General features: G+C 46.9%; 1 protein-coding gene across 1 annotated transcript in view; it reads left to right on the forward strand.

Moving 5' to 3' along the window:
* The first annotated feature begins 11,062 nt into the window (after window positions 1-11,062).
* Window positions 11,063-20,557, forward strand: part of Grb2 (growth factor receptor bound protein 2) — a 59,828-nt gene continuing 50,333 nt past the window's right edge. The window contains exons 1-2 of the mRNA XM_038328083.2: window positions 11,063-11,246; window positions 18,651-18,855. Coding sequence (XP_038184011.1) covers window positions 18,778-18,855 — 78 coding nt within the window. The 5' untranslated portion in view covers window positions 11,063-11,246; window positions 18,651-18,777. The remainder of the gene's footprint in view (window positions 11,247-18,650; window positions 18,856-20,557) is intronic.

A 20,557-nucleotide genomic window follows, 5' to 3' on the forward strand; every position in this document is an offset into this window, starting at 1 on the left:
TTGATCCCTGGGGCCCACATGGTGGGAGCAAAGGACCAACTCCCACAGGTTGGCCTTTGACCTCTACACACACACTAAATAAATATTGCTTTTTTTTTTTTTTTTTAAGGAAAATGATACAGGGTGTAGAAGCATATGCCGGTACACACAAGGCACCAGGTCCGTCTCCAGCACCAAAATAGCAACAGCAACAACAGCAGTGATAATCTACAAACAGTGTAGTGGTTTTATTTGTAACCATCAGACGATGCAGGACACAGGAAGGCTTAACAGTTTGGGGCTGGAGAGATGGCACTGACTGCTCGTCCAGAGGTCCCGAGTTCGATTCCCAGCAATCACATGGTGGCTCATAACCATCTGTAATGAGACCTGGTGCCCTCTTCTGGCCTGCATGCAGCAGAACATTGTATACACAATAAATAAATCTTTAAAAAGAGAGATAGAGATAACAGTTTGAGACAGCACCTGTACATTTTAAATTTTGCTTTATCACATTGACTTTGTTTTCGTGTCTGTGCGTGTGTGCTCACTCACACATGCAGGCGTGTACCAGTGACACAGCATTCTTGTGGGAGTCAGAATTTAGCAAGTATTTGTTGAACATATCCTCCTATGTGGGAGGTAGGTGCACTTGGAGGTCAGAGGACAACTTGGAGGAGTCGGTTCTTTCCTTCCACCCTTTACCCAGGTTCCAGGCATTAAACTCCAGGGGTCAGCTGAGTAACCACCCATTTACCTGCGGAGCATCTGGCTAGACTTGTTCCATTTTGGTTTTTTTTTTTTTTTTTTTTTTTTGAAACAAAGTGATAGCTAGCCTTGTTTTGTTTTGTTTTGTTTTGTTTTGTTTTGAAACAGGATTTCTTTTTGTAGCCTTGGCTGTCCTGGAACTAGCTCTCTATACAAGCTGGCTTTGAACTCACAGAGAATCACCTACTTCTGCCTCCTAAGTACTGGGTGTAAAGGTGTGTGCCACCACCTCCCTGCCCATTTCATTTTTTTAAAGGTGATGCTTTACCCAGATCCTGTACTCACATGACCCTCCTGCACTCTCTTCCTGAGTGCTGAGAAGACCAATGTTCAGTGGTTTTAGACACACTTTTAGGGCTCACAGAAACCACACACAACAGATAGCCTGGCCAGGTCCATTTTGTAGATGGGAAGATATTCCCAGAAACATGAGTTCTTCAGCTCTGTTCTGTGGGTCAATGCTCTTGTACACTGTAAAGATTTGTCACTCATATTGGTTTAATAAAATGCTGATTGGTCAGTAACCAGGCAGGAAGTATAGGTGGGGCAATCAGACTAGGAGAATTCTGGGAAGAGGACAGGCAGAAATGCAGTCACAAGCCAGACACAAAGGAAGCAAGATGAGAATTCCTTACTGAGAAAAGGTACTAAGCCATGTGGCTAAACATAGACAAGAATTATGGGTGAATTTAAGTCATAAGAGTTAGTTAATAATAAGCCTGAGCAATAGGCCAAACAGTTTGTAAATAATATTTGACTCTGTGTGTTCTTTTAGTACTGAATGGCTGCAGGACCGGGAGAGACAGAAACTTCTGTCTACAGCTCTGTCCAGCGTTATTACAGAGAAAGCCTAAGATGAGAATGGAAAACAAACTCTCATTTTAGCCCAATACAGATTGTTGGTTATGTCCATGGGGTAAAAAAAATCTTGACAGAACTGATTAAAGAGAGTTTGGATGGAAGAGACAACAGGAGTTAGGACATGATGGTGTCCGAGAGGTGGCTCAGTGGTTAAGAGCACATTTTGCTCTTGCAGAGGACCTCAGAACCCACCCAGTGGTTCACAGCCATCTGTGACTCAGTTCCAGGGGACCCAATGCCTTCTGACCTCTGCAGGGACCAAGCACACGTGTGGCGCACAGACATACATGCAGGCAAAACACATACAAAATGAAATGAATGAACTAATTACTTTTCTAAGAATCAAGAACACGAGCCAGCAAAGATAGGCAATTCACCCCAGCTGAGGACTGAAACCCAGGGTCTTATATTTGCTAGGTAAACACTTGCTCTACCACGGAGCTAAATCTCCAACCTGCCAGGCAACTTTTCCCAAGTTTGGCTTTGAAACTGAACATTGTGTCTTCTCTCTCAGACTTGGAGGGAAGAGACTTTAAATGTGAGATTATAAGGTGGCATTTGGTATGCCGCCTTAGGGTTACTGTTGCTGTGATGAAATACCACAACCAAAAAGCAAGTTGGGGAGGAAAGGGTGTATTTGGCTTACATTTCCAGGCTGCTGTTCATCACTAAAGGATATCAGGACAGTAACTCAAACTGGGCAGGATCCTGGAGTCAGGAGTTGATGCAGAAGCTATGGACGAGTGCTGCTTACTATCTTGCTCAGCCTGCTTTGGTTTTGATTTTCAAGACAGGGTTTCTCGGTGTAGGCCAGTAGCCCAGGCTGTCCTGAAACTCTCTTTGTAGACCAGGCTTGCCTCAAACTCACTGAGACCCACCTGCCTCTGCCTCCCAAATTCTGGGATTAAAGGCGTGCACCACCACTACCTGGCAAGTTTTTAAAAATATTTTTCTTTATGTGTATGAATGTTTTGTATGTATGTGTCTTCAGAGGACATTGGATCCCCTGGAACTGGAGTTACAGATGGTTGTGAGCTGCCATATGGGTACTGGGGGGCCAACACCAGGTCCTCTGGCAGAGTAGTCAGTGCTCTTAAGCAGCTGAACCATCTCTCCAGCCTTTGAAGCTGTTAAAAAGAGGCGATTCAACCCATTGAGAGCATTTTAAAACAAGGCTGTGGTTTTTTTCAGTATTGTTTTGTTTTTAAGAAGTATTTATTGATTATGTATAGTGTTCTGCCTCCATGTCTGCCTGCAGGCCAGAAGAGGGCATCAGATTCCACTACAGATGGTTGTGAGCCACCATGTGGTTGCTGGGAATTGAACTCAGGACCTTTGGAAGAGCAGCCAGCGCTCTTAACTGCTGAGCCACCTCTCCAGCCTCCCAGGCTGTGCTCTAGAAGGAGAGAAAAATGAGTAGACAAAAGAAAGGGGAGAATCTGGCCTCGGTCTTCAAAGGCTATGGCGTTTCCATTTGAGATGATGACAAACTTGTGAGCATGGCCTGAGCTTGTCCCTGTGGCCCCAGTTACCCTGAGCTGTCGGTAAGCCCTTCTGAGGCTGAGCTTCAGGTGGTAGAGTGGGTGCCTGGCAGGCACAGTTCTTTGAGCAGGGTGTCAGGGCACCAGACGCTGAGAACCAGACCCAGGACCCTTAACCGCTCAGCCATCTTTCAAGCCCCAGACTCAACTCTTTCCCTTTGATGAGCAGAAGGTGTCCAGGGAGAGACGCAGACCCAGAAACAGAAGGATTGGAAAAGTGCTGGCCTCCTCTGAACTTGGTCTTGGAGCCCCTTGAGCGAACTGTCAAAACCAAAGCCCACTGTTCATTTGGGCGTTTGTGCATTTATTTATACTTGAGCACTGAGAAGCCTCAGCCGGCCAAAGCACTTTCCTGGCATTTCCCAGTTGCAGGCAGTGTGAAGTCCCAGAAGCACTTGAGGGCCGTGCCCCCGGGTCCTCCCCACCCAGGGCTAGTAACACTCTGATTCCTGTAATGGAAGACCCAGGATTCCCAAGAGTCACATACGCAGAAAGTATTGCCATTTAGAGGCCGCTCCAGAGACGAACCTGAGAATCCACTGGAAGCTGCTTATTTAAGCCTCACACTTCCGGATCCTTCTTAGAAATAATGATTGGAAATCTCTGAAATCCTGGAACCTCAAACAAATCACAACCCAGCCCACATCCTCCGTTTGGGATTTGTTGCATTTATGAGAATTGTTGACCCCTTTTCTCCATCTTAAGCATTTACGGCTTCATCTGGAGGGGCCCCAGCCTGACTCTACCTATGGCAGGCGGTGCTCGCTAATGTTCTAGACGATTCAGACACCACCTCCTCTACAGAGTCTCCACAAACTCCAGTCTTCCTTCTCTCTGGGTTTATTAATTTTCTTGAGACATGCTCTCCCTTTGTAGCATGAGCTGGCTCGGAATGGCTATGTCAACCAGGTTGCCCTTAATCCCCCTGCCTCTGCCTCCTGAGTGCTGGGATCAAAGGGTCACATGCTTCTTTGGCTTCTCCTGGTGCTTGTGGAGCTTTGCTCACCTGTATCCCACTATTTGGAGGTGATTTATTAAAAATTATAACGGGGCTGGGGTGATGGCTCCACGGGGAAGAACACTTTCTGCTCTTTCTGAAGTAGGGTCACCAGCAGCCACGTAAAAGTGGGCATGGCCGTGTGTGTCTGTAACGCCAGTGTTGGGGAGTACAGACGGACAGATCCCAGGAACTCACTGGCCATCCTGCCTAGCATGCTCTGGTTCAGTGAGAGACCCTGTCTCACAAGGAAGGTGGAGAACCGCGGAGGAAGACTGACAGGATGGGTGTGCGGCCTTAAGCTCGGTGAGCTTCCAAGGTCAACTGAGCAAATGTGAGGAGAATTTTGAAGGAGCCACTGAACAGAAACAAGAAGATATAGGGGGCCTTGTGACTGACCTAAGGCCAGCTCCTAAGGAAGGCGTCAGCAACACACAGGCAGTGAAATAGTAAATTCTAGGGCAATGCCCAGTTCTTACCTGCAGGTGGCAGTCTAATGACTCATAAAAGTCACAGGTGAAAATCTCTTCTAGCCCCTAAAAGACCCCCCAACACACACACACACACACACACACACACACACACACTGCAAAACAACAACAAAACCAGGGGGAAGCACAACATAGGAGCTGGGGAACGCGAGGGCCACACTGCACACACTTTTGGTGATTATTTTATATTCAGACGTGGTTGATTTGATCAGCAATTTTTTTTTTGTTTCTTTTTGGTTTTTCGAGACATGGTTTTTCTGTAGCTTTGGAGAGTGTCCTGGAACTAGCTCTTGTAGACCAGGCTAGTCTCAAACTCACAGAGATCAGCCTGCCTCTGCCTCCTGAGTGCTGGGATTAAACGCCTGCGCCACCACTGCCCGGCTCTTTCAACGGGTTTTTATGCCAGAGCGTGACAGCTCCTTACCCATGGTTGCACCATTTTGGCATGATTACTATTACCTTTAAATAGTCTTTCTGTGGTGGCACATACCTTTAATCCTAGAACTGAGGAGGCAGAGACAGGTGGATCTCTGTGAGTTTGAGGTCAGCCTGGTCTACAGATTGAGTTCCATGACATTCAGGACTGTTATACAGAGAAACGGTATCTCAAAAAATTTTTTTTAAAAATTTAAATTAACTATTCTTTTCCAGATCTGGTATATTTACATGTATTTTTACATAGATATATTCAGTGCAGGGTTTTTTGTTTTAATCAGGACTTCGGGTGGAATGGAAGTGCATAACCTTTTCTCGTTTCTTAAAATCTGTTTCAATGCCTACTCACTTTCTGAGGTATCACCTACTTTCTTAACTCCAACTGATACAACCACACAGAAGAGCAGCTACTGTCAAGTGTGGTGGCGCATGCCTTTAATCTCAGCACTCCAGAGGCAGAAGCAGCAAGATTTCTGTGAGTTCGAAGCTAGCCTTTTCTACAAAGTGAGTTCTAGGATAGTCAAGAGTTATGCAGAGAAACCCTGTCTCAACCCCTCCCCACAAAAAAAAAAGAAAGAAAAAACAGCCACATTTTTATCTCAGTTCCTCTGCCTATCCACTTATTTCCTTCACGTGGGTACTAAGAATCTAAGAACAGGGCTGGAGAGATGGCTCAGAGGAGAGCTCTGCCTGCTCTCCCAGAGGTCCTGAGTTCAGTTCCCAGCAACCACATGGTGGCTCACAACCGTCTGCAATGAGATCAAATGCCTTCTTCTGGCCTGCAAGGATACATGCAGGCAGAACACTGTATACATAATAAATAAATAAATATTTAAAAAAGAATGTACTAATATAAACATGAAAATGTGGAATTGTGTCTCGCCTAAAGCTTGGGACCATGGGGAATCAATGAGATTGGAGGTATGGAGGTGATATAATTCATTTTATTTGTAATCATTTTTATGACAGGGGTGGATGCATATGAACGTGGATGCCCGAGGACTTCACATCCCACAAAGCTAGAGTTGCAGGAGGCTGTGCGGGTGCTGGGAACCAAACTCTGGTCCTTTATGAGAGCAGTAAGCCCTCTTAACCATCCCGCCAGTTTTCTCCTCCTTTTACTTCTAAGGAAGGGCCTGAGGACGGACGGAGCTCAGGTTGGCCTTAAACTTGTTACATTGTAGAGGAGAATAACCTGAACTCCCGTCCTCCTGTCTCTATATGCTGGATTTACAGGGATGGACAACCCCACCGGGGTGTAACAGGAATTTTGAAGAAAACACTAACTTGGAAAGGCCAACTGAATAGGGGAAATTGCATAAGCAAAGATATGGACGTTCAAAAGATAATGGCACCTTCCGGAAACCACTTGTGGTTCAGTATTAAAGGAGCTGGTTCTGGCTGTGAACTGAGAGGAAAGGGCTCGCAGTTGGTCGCTGATCTTTAAGAGCCTTGCAACAGACTCGAAACATTATCTTGTAGATGATAGCCATCTTAGTTCTAATAGATTTTCCACTCTGCAGTTGCAGCAATAAAGTAGTTTGAAGATGAAAATCAAACTGTGGCCCAGCCCTGCTTCAAGTACGACACAGGATCGAGTTGCCTGGGCCTCTCCAACTGTCTCAGCCCCGAACTGCATGCTTCTTAACCTAGACGCCTCCCTTCTTCTCAAGCTAACCAGAGTCCCAACCTGAACCTCACTTCCTCTGTCTTCCTTGGCTCTGGAAGAAGTTAAGTTCCCTGCTGTGTGCTCCAAAGCCAGACCCAGCCTGTGTCACATTCTTAGAAGTCTGTCTTCCATTTTCAGTGTCGAACTTCAGGCAGGAAAATCCTACGGACTGCAGAAAGATAGTAGGGGACAAAGGTGGTTTGGCTATTTCTAACTGTATGTCCTGGAGGGTGGCATTCTCCATTCAAAAGACAGCTCAGCATCACTTCCTCAGACACCCCTTCCACCTTCCCTGTGCCACTCACCCCTACTGAGATACTTTGTTCCTCTCTATATCCTTTTTTCTGTTTGGCAGTGGAGCCCACCATACATTGCAAACATTTGGCAAGACAAAAGAGGAGCTGATGCTTAAATACTGAGAGGACCCCCAATGCTTTCTTGTTCATTTGTTTGGGAGAGGGTCTTAGGTTGACCAGGCAGGCTTTGTCTGCTCCACATGGCTGAGGATGTCCTTGAATTCCTAATTCTCTCAATACTACTACCTGAGTGTGGGGATAATAGGTGTGCACCACCATACCTGGCTATTTATTATTATTACTACTACTATCATTCTTTTTTTAAAAAAATATTTATTTATTTTTATTATGTATACAATATTCTGTCTGCATGTATGCCTGAAGGCCAGAAGAGGGCACCAGACCTCATTACAGATGGTTGTGAGCCACCATGTGGTTGCTGGGAATTGAACTCAGGACCTTTGGAAGAGCAGGCAGTGCTCTTAACCTCTGAGCCATCTCTCCAGCCCCCCTATCATTCTTTTTTGAAAATTTTTATTTCATGTGCATTGACATTTTGCCTGCATGCATATCTATGCGATGGTGTTGGATCTCCTGGAACTGGAGTTACAGACGGTTGTGATCTGCCATGGGGATACTGGGAACTGAACCAGGTCTCGTGACCACTGAGGCATCTCCAGCCCCTTATGAGTCTTTTATTTTATGAGTCTTTTATTTTATGTGGATAGGTGTTTGGCCTGCATGTATGTCTATGTAATTTGTGCATGTGTAGTGTCCAAAGAGCCCAAAAAAAAGGTGTCAGATCCTGCGGAACTGGAGCTGGGGAACTGAGAACCACTATGTAAGTGCTGGGAATTGAACCCAGCTCCTCTAAAAGAGCAAAAAGTGCTCTTAACCTTGCAGTCATCACTCCAGTCCGTATTTTTTATTATTAATTTTAGTTAAGTGTGTGTGCATGCGTGCATGTGTGTGTGTGTGTGTGTGTGTGTGTGTGTCTGAGAGAGAGAGAGACAGAGAGAGAGAGAGAGAATGAGTACAAATGCTTTCAGAGATCAGAGGCATCGGATATTCCCAGAGCTGGAATTACTGGTGGTTGTGAGCTGTCTGCTGTGGATAGTGGGAGCCAAACTCAGGGTCTCTACAGGAGCAGTATGCATTCTTACTCAGTATGCTGAGCCGTTTCTCTAGACTTATTTATTCATTTGGTAAGGTTTTCTCTATGTTGTCCTGGCTGTCCTGGAACTAGCTCTTGTAGACGAGGCTGGCCTCGAACTCAGAGAGATCCGCCTGCCTCTGCCTCCTGAGTGCTGGGATTAAAGGCGTGCCCCACCACCGCATGCCTTTAATTTTTAAAAATTTTTAAATTTAAAATTTTTAATTTAAATCTTAAATTTTTAAATTTTTTTAAAAGATTTATTTATTTATTATGTATACAACATTCTGCCTCGATGTATGCCCGCACGCCAGAGGAGGGCGCCAGATCTCAGTACAGATGGTTGTGAGCCACCATGTGGTTGCTGGGAATTGAACTCAGGACCTCTGGAAGAGCAAGCAGCCAGTGCTCTTAACCTCTGAGCCATCCCTCCAGCCCCTCTTCCTTAAATTTTTTGAGACAGGGTCTTGCCAAAATCTGTCTAGACTCAAAACCCCTTTAAATTATTTTTTATTTTATATGTATGAGTGGTTTGCTTTACATGTATGTATGTGTACAATGTGTGTGCCTAGTGCCAGAAAATGGTCTTGGATTTTCTGGTAATGAAGTCATAGTTGGTTGTTAGTGCCATGTAGGTGCTGAGAAACAAGCCTGGGACTTCTGCAAATGCTCTTAACCACTGAGCTATCTCTCCAGCTCTGTGGATCCAAAAGTCTTGATCTTCTTGCCTCAGACCTCCTAGTGCTGGGCTAATGGATGTCAGGGCACCACATCCGCTCTCCCACTCTCTGTATCTATGAATGAAATGAAGCTATCAGATGCCCTGTGGAGCCCTTTGACTTTGGCATACAGGAGGTAAGCCCCTCGATTCTCTTGTTATTGTCACCTCCCGTCAGATAGCTACTCCAAAACCTACCGGTGGAGCGTCACCTGACACTGAAACCTAAGATGCACATCCCAATGTCACCTCTTATTCCTTACCCACCCCCCAACCCTGGAGCTCACCCCACCCCGTGAAATAGTGTTGGATTCGACCACCCTCCTTCTGTTGTCACATTGCATAGTGAACTCCGTCTTTCTGATGGCTACACCACCAGATAATGGCTCCCTCTACCTTGCGTTACTCATCCCCCTCCCCAACCCCTGGAGTGTCTGGTCTCCCTCCCCCACTCCCGGAAAGTGAAATATTGTTGGATTCTGACAAGGACTACACACAAGATAATGGCTCCCTCTCTGCAACTGGCCATTCTGGCATGCAGTTCAGTGGCACTTAGGGCCGAGTTTTCCTCTTTCAGACGAACTAACTCTGTCTAGACTGCAAACTGCCTGAAGCAGAGGCTTCATCAGCTTCACTTTTTGCTCTGAAAGGCACTTTAGCTGCAAACGATATTCAGCAAACACTTGGTGAAAGACCACTTCTCTGTCCTTATTTCAGTGAACCCATCTCCTTCATTGTACCAGAGGCTTGGGTGTTTCCAACACTATTTTGTTGGCTTCTAGACAACACATTAACATTAGATGTGTTCTGTGCTCTCCTGTAATTGGAACTGAGAGTCACTTCTCCTAGCTCTACTCACCACTCCCCCACACTTAGCAGCCCCCAAATAGGCAGCTATGTACTTTGCATTGCATGGAACACGGCTTTCTCACGCCTCCATTGCTCTGTTCTTATGTGCCATTCTTCTTGCAGGCTATGCTCTTGCCCTGGCTCCTGGGCTGCGGAACTCCTACTCACCCTCCAATACTCGCTTCGCATCACCTCCTTTGTGAAATTTTATGCATGGGTAGAGAAACAGGGCGAGCCTTTCTCCATCTTTTTGGCTTCCTCAGCATTTCCTCCAAAGAGCTACAACAGTACTGTCATTATTAATTTTAATGCTTAGAAAATTATTATTATTATTATTACTATTTTAATTTTTTTTTTCAAGACAGGGTTTCTCTGTGTAACAGCTCTGGCTATCCTGGAACTCGCTTTGTAGACCAAACTGGCCTTGAACTCACAGAGATCTGCCTGTCTCTGCTCCAGAGTGCTGGGATTAAAGGCGCGCACCACCACGCTGGGCTATCTGTATTATTTTAAATTATGTATAAGTGTTACAGGTGTGTGTGTGTGTGTGTGTGTGTGTGTGTGTGTGCGTGTGTGTCTGCATGAGGGTGTGTGCAGGTGAATGCTGGTGTTGGCCGGAGGCCAGAGGCACTAAATCCCTTGAAAATGGAGTTACAGACACTTGTTAGTCATCTGATGTGGGTGCTGGGTACGGGACTCAGGTCCTCTGGAAGGGCAGCAAGTTCTTTCAACCTCCGAGATTTCTCTCCAGCCCAAGACATCGCTCGTTTACTCTTCTGTTGCTACTCTCGACTGAACTGCTTGAAGGCCAAGATCTCTTTTCGTCGTTTTATCTTCTTTACCCAACACAGTGCTTACCTACATTAGGTATGCGGCTCAGTTAATCAACAAACCAAACAACTCATCGTACGAACCAGATTCCCAAACAATTCTATGCCTGGTCCTCTACTCGGATTGAGACATCTTTACGTCGCTCTTTCTTCTCCCTCTTGGCCTTGGTTTGGTAGAACGGGAAAGGAACGTGAACTGAGCGTTGAAAGGGTTATTCCTCCAGGGCAGACCTATAATTCACCGGCTCCGGCACCCAGAGGGTTACAGCGACCCAGAGGCGGAGCCCAGTCCGTGCCACCTGCTGCGGGGTGGGCTGGCGCATGCGCGCAGGCACCCGCTGGGCTACCTGCCGGGTCGAGCCGAGGAGGAGCGCCTGCGCTCTGGGCCTTTTCCGCCGGGGAAAGTCTCGCGGGGGCGGGGCGCGGCGGGGCGGGGCCGCGTGGGGAAGTTCTCGCGGGACCCTGTCTAGGAGCGGAAGCCAGTCTGCTGCTGCTGCTTCAGCGATCGGGCGGCGGCGAGAGCGAGTGAGCGAGGCTGAGGCGGGGACGGTGGCCGGGGCAGCGGGAGCCGCAATCGGGGAACAGCAGCTGGGTTGGCGGCCGCGGGCGGCAGCGCAGGGCGGGCCGGGCTGGACATCGGAGCGGACGGCTGCGCCACGGTGAGTGCAAGGGAGCGGGCGGGAGGAAAGCGGGAGCTCCGTCGTCCCGGGGCTCGCCGCGGCGGGCTGCCCGGGCCCGGTCTGCTGGGCTTGCCGGAGCGGGCCGCTGGCGGGCCGGGGACGGCTCGGACCCGAGTGCAGTTGCTGCGCCGCCGTCTCCTCGTTTCCCCTTTTGGGGCGCTTCCTTCCTGGTGCCGGTCTTCCTCCCGCTTGGGGCAGAGACCCGGCTGGTCGGGGAGGTCTCGTGTCGCGGCCGTCCGCCTTGGCGCAGAGGGAACCCGGAGCAGCCGAGAAGCGCAGGGTGCTGTTCTGAGTCAGGCTGACTGAGCCCGCGAGGCGGGGGATTCGGTGCCGGCTCGCTAACGTGGTGATTGATGCTCCTTTGACCTGCAAAGCAACCACGTCACCATCTTTTGGCATCTTGCGGCCGAATTGTGTGCGGGGATCCACCGTGTGCTTGAATGGTTGTTTCCCCGACCCGTCGACGGGTCTTTGTCAGAGCTGGGCGCGTCTTTTTTAGAGCTACTTGAAAAATACTTGTTGGGGAAAAAGCAGGAACAGCAGCTGATGGGATTGCTGGGAGGAAGGATTTCAGCGAGAGCCCCGCTGGTTTATGTCCGTTTTGCAGCGTTCCGTTTGAGTTAGAGTTTGTTTAGAAAGTGATTTTTTTTTTAGGCTGTCTTCAAGTGCAATAGCAGTGCAGTGAAGCGCACTCAAGGTCCATCTTCTGGTTCCGTTGACACTCAGGAGAGGCTAGAGAAATAGGCTTTATTCTGACTTCCGCACCCTCTTTCACTTTGTTCTCCAGTTTTTGCCTTCTTCGTCTCCTTTCCACTCCATTTGTAACGCTAGTCATTGACCCCTCCACCCCCTTTTTAAAAATAATCTACTTCCCCTTCTTGCTGTTCCTCCGCTATAATTTTCGAAGTTTCTGCCCGTTTTGGCACTGTTAATTTTCTCCATCGTTCAAAGATTCCTTTTCCTTTTTCCCGTTTTCATTCCTCACTTTTAAACGTCCACGGTATTCTTCAGCCAGCCATCTGGGTGCTAGGGCGTCATGGGGGGGGGTGGGCTTAAGTTCTCCCCTGGGAACTCGGAGACTCAAAGGACTGAATTCATTCCTAAGTAGTCCATAGTGCCATCAGGTCACAAGTGGATTTTGCCTGTTTGCTTGGCGCATTTGTATTTTAGTGTTTTCTTACAGATCATGCTTTTGTGTCTAGTATTTTCTTCCTTTCTCCCTTTGTGTTTTTTCACTGTTAGTAAGAAAGATTGAGACAGTTTGGGGGCTAAAAGACTCTTCTTTGAGTTTTTAGTATGGCTGGCAGTCGTCAAGTGAACTACCACCTATAAAATTTATGAATTAAGGTAGTTTGAAAAATATAAGGGAACAGCTTCAGAAATTTGTAAATTAAAGCCTACCCCTTCTAACTACTGATTTAGTCCTTACCAGGCTTTTCAAAATGATTTATTTTTATGTGGGTGAGTGTATTTTGCCTGCATGTATATGCTTGGTGTCCTCAGAGGCTAAAAGAGGACAAATACCTAGAACTGGAGGCACAGTTAGTTGTGAACTGCCATGTGGGTGCTGGGGATTGAACCCAGGTTCTCTCGAAGAGCAGTCAGTGCTCTTAGCAGCCTAAGCTGTTGTCTTTAGCCCATCTCTCTAGCTCAATTGTTGGGTTTTAAGTGGTGGCTTATTGGTAGCCCTGAGGTCTCTTCAATGATTCCCATTAGGTTACACACAACAGTTCTTGTTCAGTAGCATTATGGGGCGTTAGACTTGGGACAGGTGGCTGCAGGACAGAGCCGCCATACTCTTGGACAGAAGTTAGAACCTACTGAGGAGCTCTACCCCTCTGACCAGTGATGATTGAGATGTGTTGTTTTGTGTTTGTCAAAGCCGGTTTTCCCCAGAGTTGTGCCAAGTTAAATAGTATCATTTGTGTTTTGTTCAGACATGGTTCATTTTCTGGAATGCAAATTTCAAAATTTGCTTAAGACTCCAGTCAGATTTTAGCAGTGATTCTTAAAATTTGTATGTATAAACATTCACTAGAAACAATTCTTTATCCAATTACTTTTTTGGGGACAAGGTCTTGATTTTATATACATACAGACACACATACACACACATATACATATATACATATGTGTGTGGTGTATGTGTGTATGTATGTAGTCCATGTTGAGCTCAAACCTTTATTTATTTTGAGGCAGGGATTCTGTAGGCCTGGCTGCTCTGGCCCCCTCTATGCAGACCAGGCTGGCCTCAAACTCATAGAGGTACTCATGCCTCTGCTTCCCAATTGCTGGGATTAAAGGTGTGTGCCAGTGTGTATAGCCCCCACTTCAAACTGAGTCATCCTGCTTCAGCCTTAGCCCAGTGCTAGTTTTAGGCTTATGCTACTGTACTTGGTAGGGGTATCTTTTTAAAATTAGGTTATGGCAGAACTCAGCAAGTTGTGTAATGTAAATGTTGCCTCTGAGATGGAATCATTTGAAAGATTCCATCCTACAGGGAAGCTCTTTTAGTAGGAAGGCAGACAACTTAAAATAGCTGCAGAAGTCCCTGAAACTGAAGAGATTCACTAGGCCTCTCCCTGCCAGAGTAGCAATGAAATCTGAGTCCCTTTTGGACTAAGAGAAACCATGTTGCAAAAAAGACTCTTTAGACCAGACCAGCTGCTTGGAAGAAGCAGGAACCAGTGGAGCTGCGGGAAGGTCAGACCAGAGGCCCTGGGAAGGACCCTCTCCAACCTGTTGAGCTGCCTGCAGGCTATGCAGTGCGCTCCAGGCTCCCAGTTTTGTCACCCAGGCTGGAGTGGGGCCTGGTGGTGCAGCTGTCTTTGAGTCATGTCTGCTCCTGTGAGTAACCCTTCACCCATATTCCTGTAACTCACTCCAGTAAAATCATTGGTTCACCAAGTTGGACTTCGGTGGCTTCCATACTTTTGTCTCTATCTGGGGTGAGTAGACATGTATGCTGTGTCTTCTCCAGGAAAAGTTTATCAAGCTGGCCCCACAATAAATTAGTCCCCAAATGGGCTGATTTAAAATAGACAACCTGGCTGGGCGGTGGTGGCGCACGCCTTTAATCCCAGCACTCGGGAGGCAGAGGCAGAGGTTCGAGGCCAGCCTTGTCTACAAGAGCTAGTTCCAGGACAGGCTCTAGAAACTACAGGGAAACCCTGTCTTGAAAAACCAAAAAAATAAAATAAAATAAAATAGACAACCTTTGTAAGTTTACATACAAATACCTGAATTAAAAGAATAAATTCCCCATTAGGAAGACCTCATGCAGGAATCAATAAAACTCAGAAATACATGTCAAGATACATGTAGCAAAAGGACATGCACTTTAAGTGGGTCAGAATTTGAGACATCTGCAACACAACTGAACAGCAGTAAAGAAAGTACAAGGTCAGGCTGTGTCATGGTGGTGCACACCTTTAATCCCAGCACTGGGACGCAGAGGCAGGCAGATCTCTGTGAGTTTGAGGCCAGTCTGATCTAGGAGTGAGTTCCAGGACAGCCAAGGCTACACAGAGAAACCCTGTCTCAAAAAACAAAAAGTACAAGGTCAGGCTAGGGCTGAGGCTTGGTCCGTAGTGTGTTTGCCAAGCATACAGGAGCCCAGATTGGATCCCTATACTACACTAGCAGGGTGAGGTGGTGCATGCCTGTAATCCCAGTACTTGGGAGGTGGAAACAGATCCGTTTAGGGCATCCTCTGCTACATAGAGTTGGAAGCCAGCCTGGACTACAAGAGGTGCTATCTGTCTCTAGACACAAATGGTGAGATGGTTCTCAGGCCCTGCTTTCCTGCAGCTGCATTCAAGGCGTCTGCACTAGGTTCATGAGTAGAGCGAGCCTTTTTATTTTTTATTTTTTATTTATTTTATTTATTTATTTATTTTTTTTTTGGTTTTTCGAGACAGGATTTCTCTGCAGCTTTAGAGCCTGTCCTGGAGCTAGCTCTTGTAGACCAGGCTGGTCTCGAACTCACAGAGATCCGCCTGCCTCTGCCTCCCGAGTGCTGGGATTATAGGCGTGCGCCACCGCCCGGCTAGAGCGAGCCTTTTTAGCACTCTGGTTCAGACCCGTAATCCTTGTACCTGAGAGGCTAAGGCAGGGGGACAACCCTGAGTTCAGGATTAGTACAAGCCATAGTAAGACTTTATCGTATAAAACAAAACACAAATGTCTTAACACTTGTAAAAGTTGAAACTATTCAAATAATCACTTAACATCAAACCAGAAGCCATTGAAATGGCTCAGCAGGTAAATGCTTGCTACCAAGCCTGCTGACCTGAGTTCTGTCCCTGGAACTTACTTGATGGAAGGAGAGAACTAACTCCCAAAAATCTCGACACGTAGGTGCACATGCACATACAAACACACGGATAGATAAATGTGAGAAAATCAAATCAATACTTCATGTCTGTGGCAAATAAAATTAGCATTTGACTTAGAAAACCTGAAGAGATTAGATTAGGTTATCCATAACCAAGGACTCCCAACCTTCCATTAAAGATAGCAACAACACCATACACTGTGCTATACACAACACTATTAAAGGAAAGAAACTTAAAGACAAACACGGGTACCCAATTTACATGTGCGCACATGTGCGTGCACACACACTGCCTGGTGATTGAGCCAGAGTTCAGTCAAGTGTGCTAAGCACATGCTTTCCCACTGTGCTGTCTCTTCAGCTCCTACCAGAGCTGACACTGCTCTTCTCAAGAAATGAAGTGGCAGGGCACATTAGCATTCCTAATGAGAGCATCTCTAAGCGGGTAGTTAGCACACATCTCGAGAGCCCATCACACGCAGTAAAGTCGAAAATACAGTTGTAATTGTTGAAGTGATAGGGGAATTGTATCTGAAAATGCAGCCTAAAGGATTTGATAAAAATTCTATTCTCTTTCTCTAAATTCTCTTTCCCTCTCCGTGGCACTAGGCCAGCCAGCATAGCTTACTGTTGAGTCTTCTTCTCTGGAGAGGCAGGAGAAATGCCATTCATTCAAGTAATGATCCTATCAGTTACACCTTTAGTACTGAGCAAGGCTTTTAAACGAGATGCAGTTTTCTGACCAGAAAATGGGATAATAGCTACCTTCTAAGATAGACTGAGCAGTCAGAGAGAGAAAGACACACACTCACAGAGAGAGAGAGAGAGAGAGAGAGAGAGAGAGAGAGAGAGAGAGAAAGAGAGAAAGAGAGAGAAGCATCTTGAATAGAGCCTGACAAGTCACTGGAAGTTAAACAACAAAACATAAATACAAGTCAAAGCAATGAGTTGAGGTGTCAGGGGCTGGAAAGATGGCTAAAAGGTAAAAAGCATTTATTCCTCTTCTGGGAACCTGTGTTTGAATCTCAGTACTCACCACACGGGGCAGCTCTCAAACTACCTTTAATTTCAGCTCCAGGAGATCCAACACCCTTTTCTGGTCTCCTTGGCACCAGGCATGCATGTGGTACACAGATGTACCTGCAGTCAAAACACACACATACTTAAAAATTGTAGATATAGTTTAATCTACAAAAATAACTACAGAGACTATATTGGGAAATTAAGGATACTGGGGCTAACCTTTGATTTTTTTTTAATTTGTTTGTTCAGACTTTTTCTTCCTTTTCTCCTGAGCGTCAGCACCACATAGACACGCAAAGGTATGGCCGTGAAGAACCAGCAGCAGTGTGTTTGCTAGGGTGGTGCCTTCTGACTTTGCTGAGGACATCCCTCGGGAGATCTCTCTCCTGGTAGCACTCACATCACCAGCCTGATTATCCTCAGCTTGAGTATCTACTGCCGGTCTGCTGCGTAGTAGCCCATTTGCTGCCAAATGCTTGATTAATGCTCCAAATGTTAACTTTAGAACAAAAGAGTAATAATCACTCGTGCCCCTCAAAGTGAGCTGCTGGGTGGTAATTAGCCAAGAAAGGTGCCACTGTAAACAATCCTCTCCCTTCTGCCAGGGCTCTTGTTTGTGTTTGTTTAGTTTGTATGTGAACTGTGACTGCAAACCGGAGTAGGGGTTTCATCTTCCCTTAAGTATGCGGAGATCAAGATTACGCCCCTGATCATGGCCACACCGTGCGTCCCAGGTCACTGTCAGTGGATGCACCGTGGGGAAGTTCTGACCTATGACTTTACATGGAGAAGTCTCCACCAACAGAATGCTGCGCACTCACTGCAGGGATCTCCTGACTGAGGAAAGCAGAGTAGGAACTGGATGAGACTGGGGTCGGACCATCTGGTACCAGCCTGTACTTAACCTGTCCCCAGAGAAGACATTTGAGGTGGGGAATGTGCCGTCTCTGCACTCTGGGGACCAATCAGGCGGATCACCTCAAATTCTTGAGACTGGTGTATATATAGGTGTCAGGCCAGCCATAACTCTGGTGTGAAACCCTTCCTTCCGCTGCCCCAGATATAACTTGATAGCTCAGATTTGCTGAAAGGGGTACTTGTTTGTTCGTTTTTCAAGACAGGGTCTCTGTAGCTTTACAGCCTGTACTGGAACTCGCTCTGTAGACCAAGCTGGCCTTGAACTCACAGAGATCCCCCTGCCTCTGCCTCCCCAGTGCTGGGATTAAAGGCTTGTGCCGCCAACCCCTGGAGAAAGGGATTACTTTTAAGTATAAATTAGAACTTCAACTCCGCTCTTGTGCTGTTTGGAAGTAGAGCTCCAAAGCTACAAAGAAACCCTGTCTCGAAAAACAAAACAAAACAACAACAAAAAAAGTAAAGTAGAGGCTATTCTGAATGTTAAACCTGGATCACCTATTTCAAGGACTAGAGAAGTTTCCTTGAGTCCTCTGGTGACCAAATGACAGGCTGGTGTGGACGATGCTAGTGCTCCTAGTATCGTTGTTGGTGGTAAAATGTATTCTAGGCTTGCTCTCTCACCTCCTTTTGAGAACAGGTCAAGGTTTAGTTTCAGTAAAGAGTAGAGCCGCTTAATACCCAAGTCCTGCACGGCTCTGACGGAGAATCTCAGGACACCAGCGGGTGGCGCGGAAAGGGGGGGGGGCGTGTATGCACCTCCGGAGCCTTGCTTTGCCCGGCCTGCCTTGGGTGCGGGAGAAGTGTGAAGGGGTGTTAGGGGAAAGGCTGAGACTGACGCCGGCTTTGGAGCTTACACCCTGCGGGAAGGAAGAGGAAGTGTATTCTGGAATAGCTTAAGCAGCTGCCGCTATTGGCCGCTGGGCCTGTCAGTCGCCTGGGGCTGAGGCTGAAAAGAGGAAGAAGGAGAGCTGTTGCCTGGAAGGGAGGAGGAGGGGGCTGAGCCCAGCGGAGCCAGGGGGCGTGGGGGCTGGGAGTGCAGGCCAATTGGCAGGGCGGGGCTGCCTTCGATCTGGCCACTTCTCTTAATCATCGCTCTTCTGATTCAGGGTGGCATTGTGTGTCCCAGTGTGCAAGAATAGCCCCAGAATCGGAAAGGCTGAACCCGGAGCTCTTCAGCAGGGAAGATTCCCTTCCCCCCTGCTTCAGGCTGCTGAGCACTGAGCGGCGCTCAGAATGGAAGCCATCGCCAAATATGACTTCAAAGCTACTGCTGACGATGAGCTGAGCTTCAAAAGGGGGGACATCCTTAAGGTGAGTGCTGATGGGATTGCCTCTCGTGCTTGGCTGCCTTCCCTCACCCTGGTAACACACAAAAACGCTGTGCTTTCTCTTTCCTCAGTGCACACTTTAACATCCGTCACCAGGTTTAATTGGATAGCTTGCCATAGTAGATGCCGAGCGATTACTAACTGTGGCATAAGAGAGTGGTGTGGTGTGTGCTCCTTAACTGCCTTTGTGTGATGTCTGTCTGTCTACTTATTGATACAGGCAGAGTCAGAAGAGATCATGAGTGATGGGTTTACCTTGTGAAGTTGTATTTTAAAAAACCCACAAGGAATGTTTTTAAATCCTGAATGTGAATAATTTATGTAAAAGCATTCCTCTAGTCTTGCTGTGCATAGCCAGAAGACTCTGCCTCTTGTCTTGGGGCCCTAGATTAGAAGCTGCTTAGGGAGAGGGTGAGTGTATGCCCAAACTCACTGAAGAGTTAGTTCATTGCCTTTCATTTCTGAGAAAAACTAATGGAGTTCCACATAACAGTGTTTAAGTTGCCCTTATACACTTTAGATTTTAGCTTTCTTTAGAGGAACTTGAACAATTACTGAGAATTAAAATGTAATTGCGTAAAAGATGGATACAGATTAAAAGTGAGCCTCTTCACGGTTTGGAGCTTATTGGGCTGTGCAGTGATACGGGCACTGGGTCCCCACCTAGCACATGGTGATTTACGCAGTTGGCTGGGGCAGCTCACCCTTTTGGTTATCGCTTTTCTTTACAGGGTGAGTGTTGTTTAAGAGTATGTGGACTCGAAGTGGGGAAACTAAAGCTTAATATTTTGCGTGCTGCTGTGTCTCAAGTTTTGATATTCCTTCCTCAGAGCCCTAGCCTAGATTGTCGGGGTTTCCCTGCTTTTTTGCTTTTTTTTCTACCCAAGTGCTACTCTTTGATTTTATAGAGGAAGAAGGTGAAAACGTGATTTATGGGAAGAACTATAAAGACTCATTATGTGAACCTATGGATGGTGATCAAGTCTGCCCTCAGTGCTCAAAGTGAGGGAATGTTATTATGTGACTACTTTTCCTGAGGAAATGCACACACACTCAGCCCAGATAGGGAGCCCACGACAGACCAAAGTCCAGCTCGGTGAGCCAGGAGGTTTTACTGGAGTGAGTTACAGGAATATGGGTGAGGGGTTACTCACAGGAGCAGACATGACTCAAAGACAGCTGCACCACCAGGTCCTACTCGAGCCTGTCACGGTTCACAAAAGCTGGAAAACCTGGAGCACCCTGGACAGCCTGTAGGGGGACACTGCTCTAAACCTCTGCAGGCAGCTGGTTTGGTCTCAGAGTCTACAGCTCCTCTCCTGAGCCTTTTCTTGTCCCATGGCTACTGAGAAGGAGACACTCCGTTTTTATTGCTTACTCTGGCAGGGAGGGGCCTAGTGAATCTGGTCAGTTTCAGGGACTTCCTGCAGCTAATTTGAGTTGCTTATTTCCCTTTTTAAAGATTTTACCTGTAGGATGGAATGTTTCAATATCAGAGGAAACTGTTACACATTTTCCACATCAAGGAGCTGGGCTCTGAAACCGATACACTGACCAGGGAGAGAGGCTAAATGTCAGTTGGCCTGCATGTGCGTCAGGCGGTGCTGAAAGGCTACTCCAGAAGTTAGCCCCTTCGTTGTGACACAAAGCTGTTTGAGAGATGGACAGAATCAGCCCTGGCTTCA

The sequence above is a fragment of the Arvicola amphibius genome, chromosome 4 (genome assembly GCF_903992535.2).
Source record: "Arvicola amphibius chromosome 4, mArvAmp1.2, whole genome shotgun sequence".
In the NCBI taxonomy this organism is placed as follows: domain Eukaryota; kingdom Metazoa; phylum Chordata; class Mammalia; order Rodentia; family Cricetidae; genus Arvicola; species Arvicola amphibius.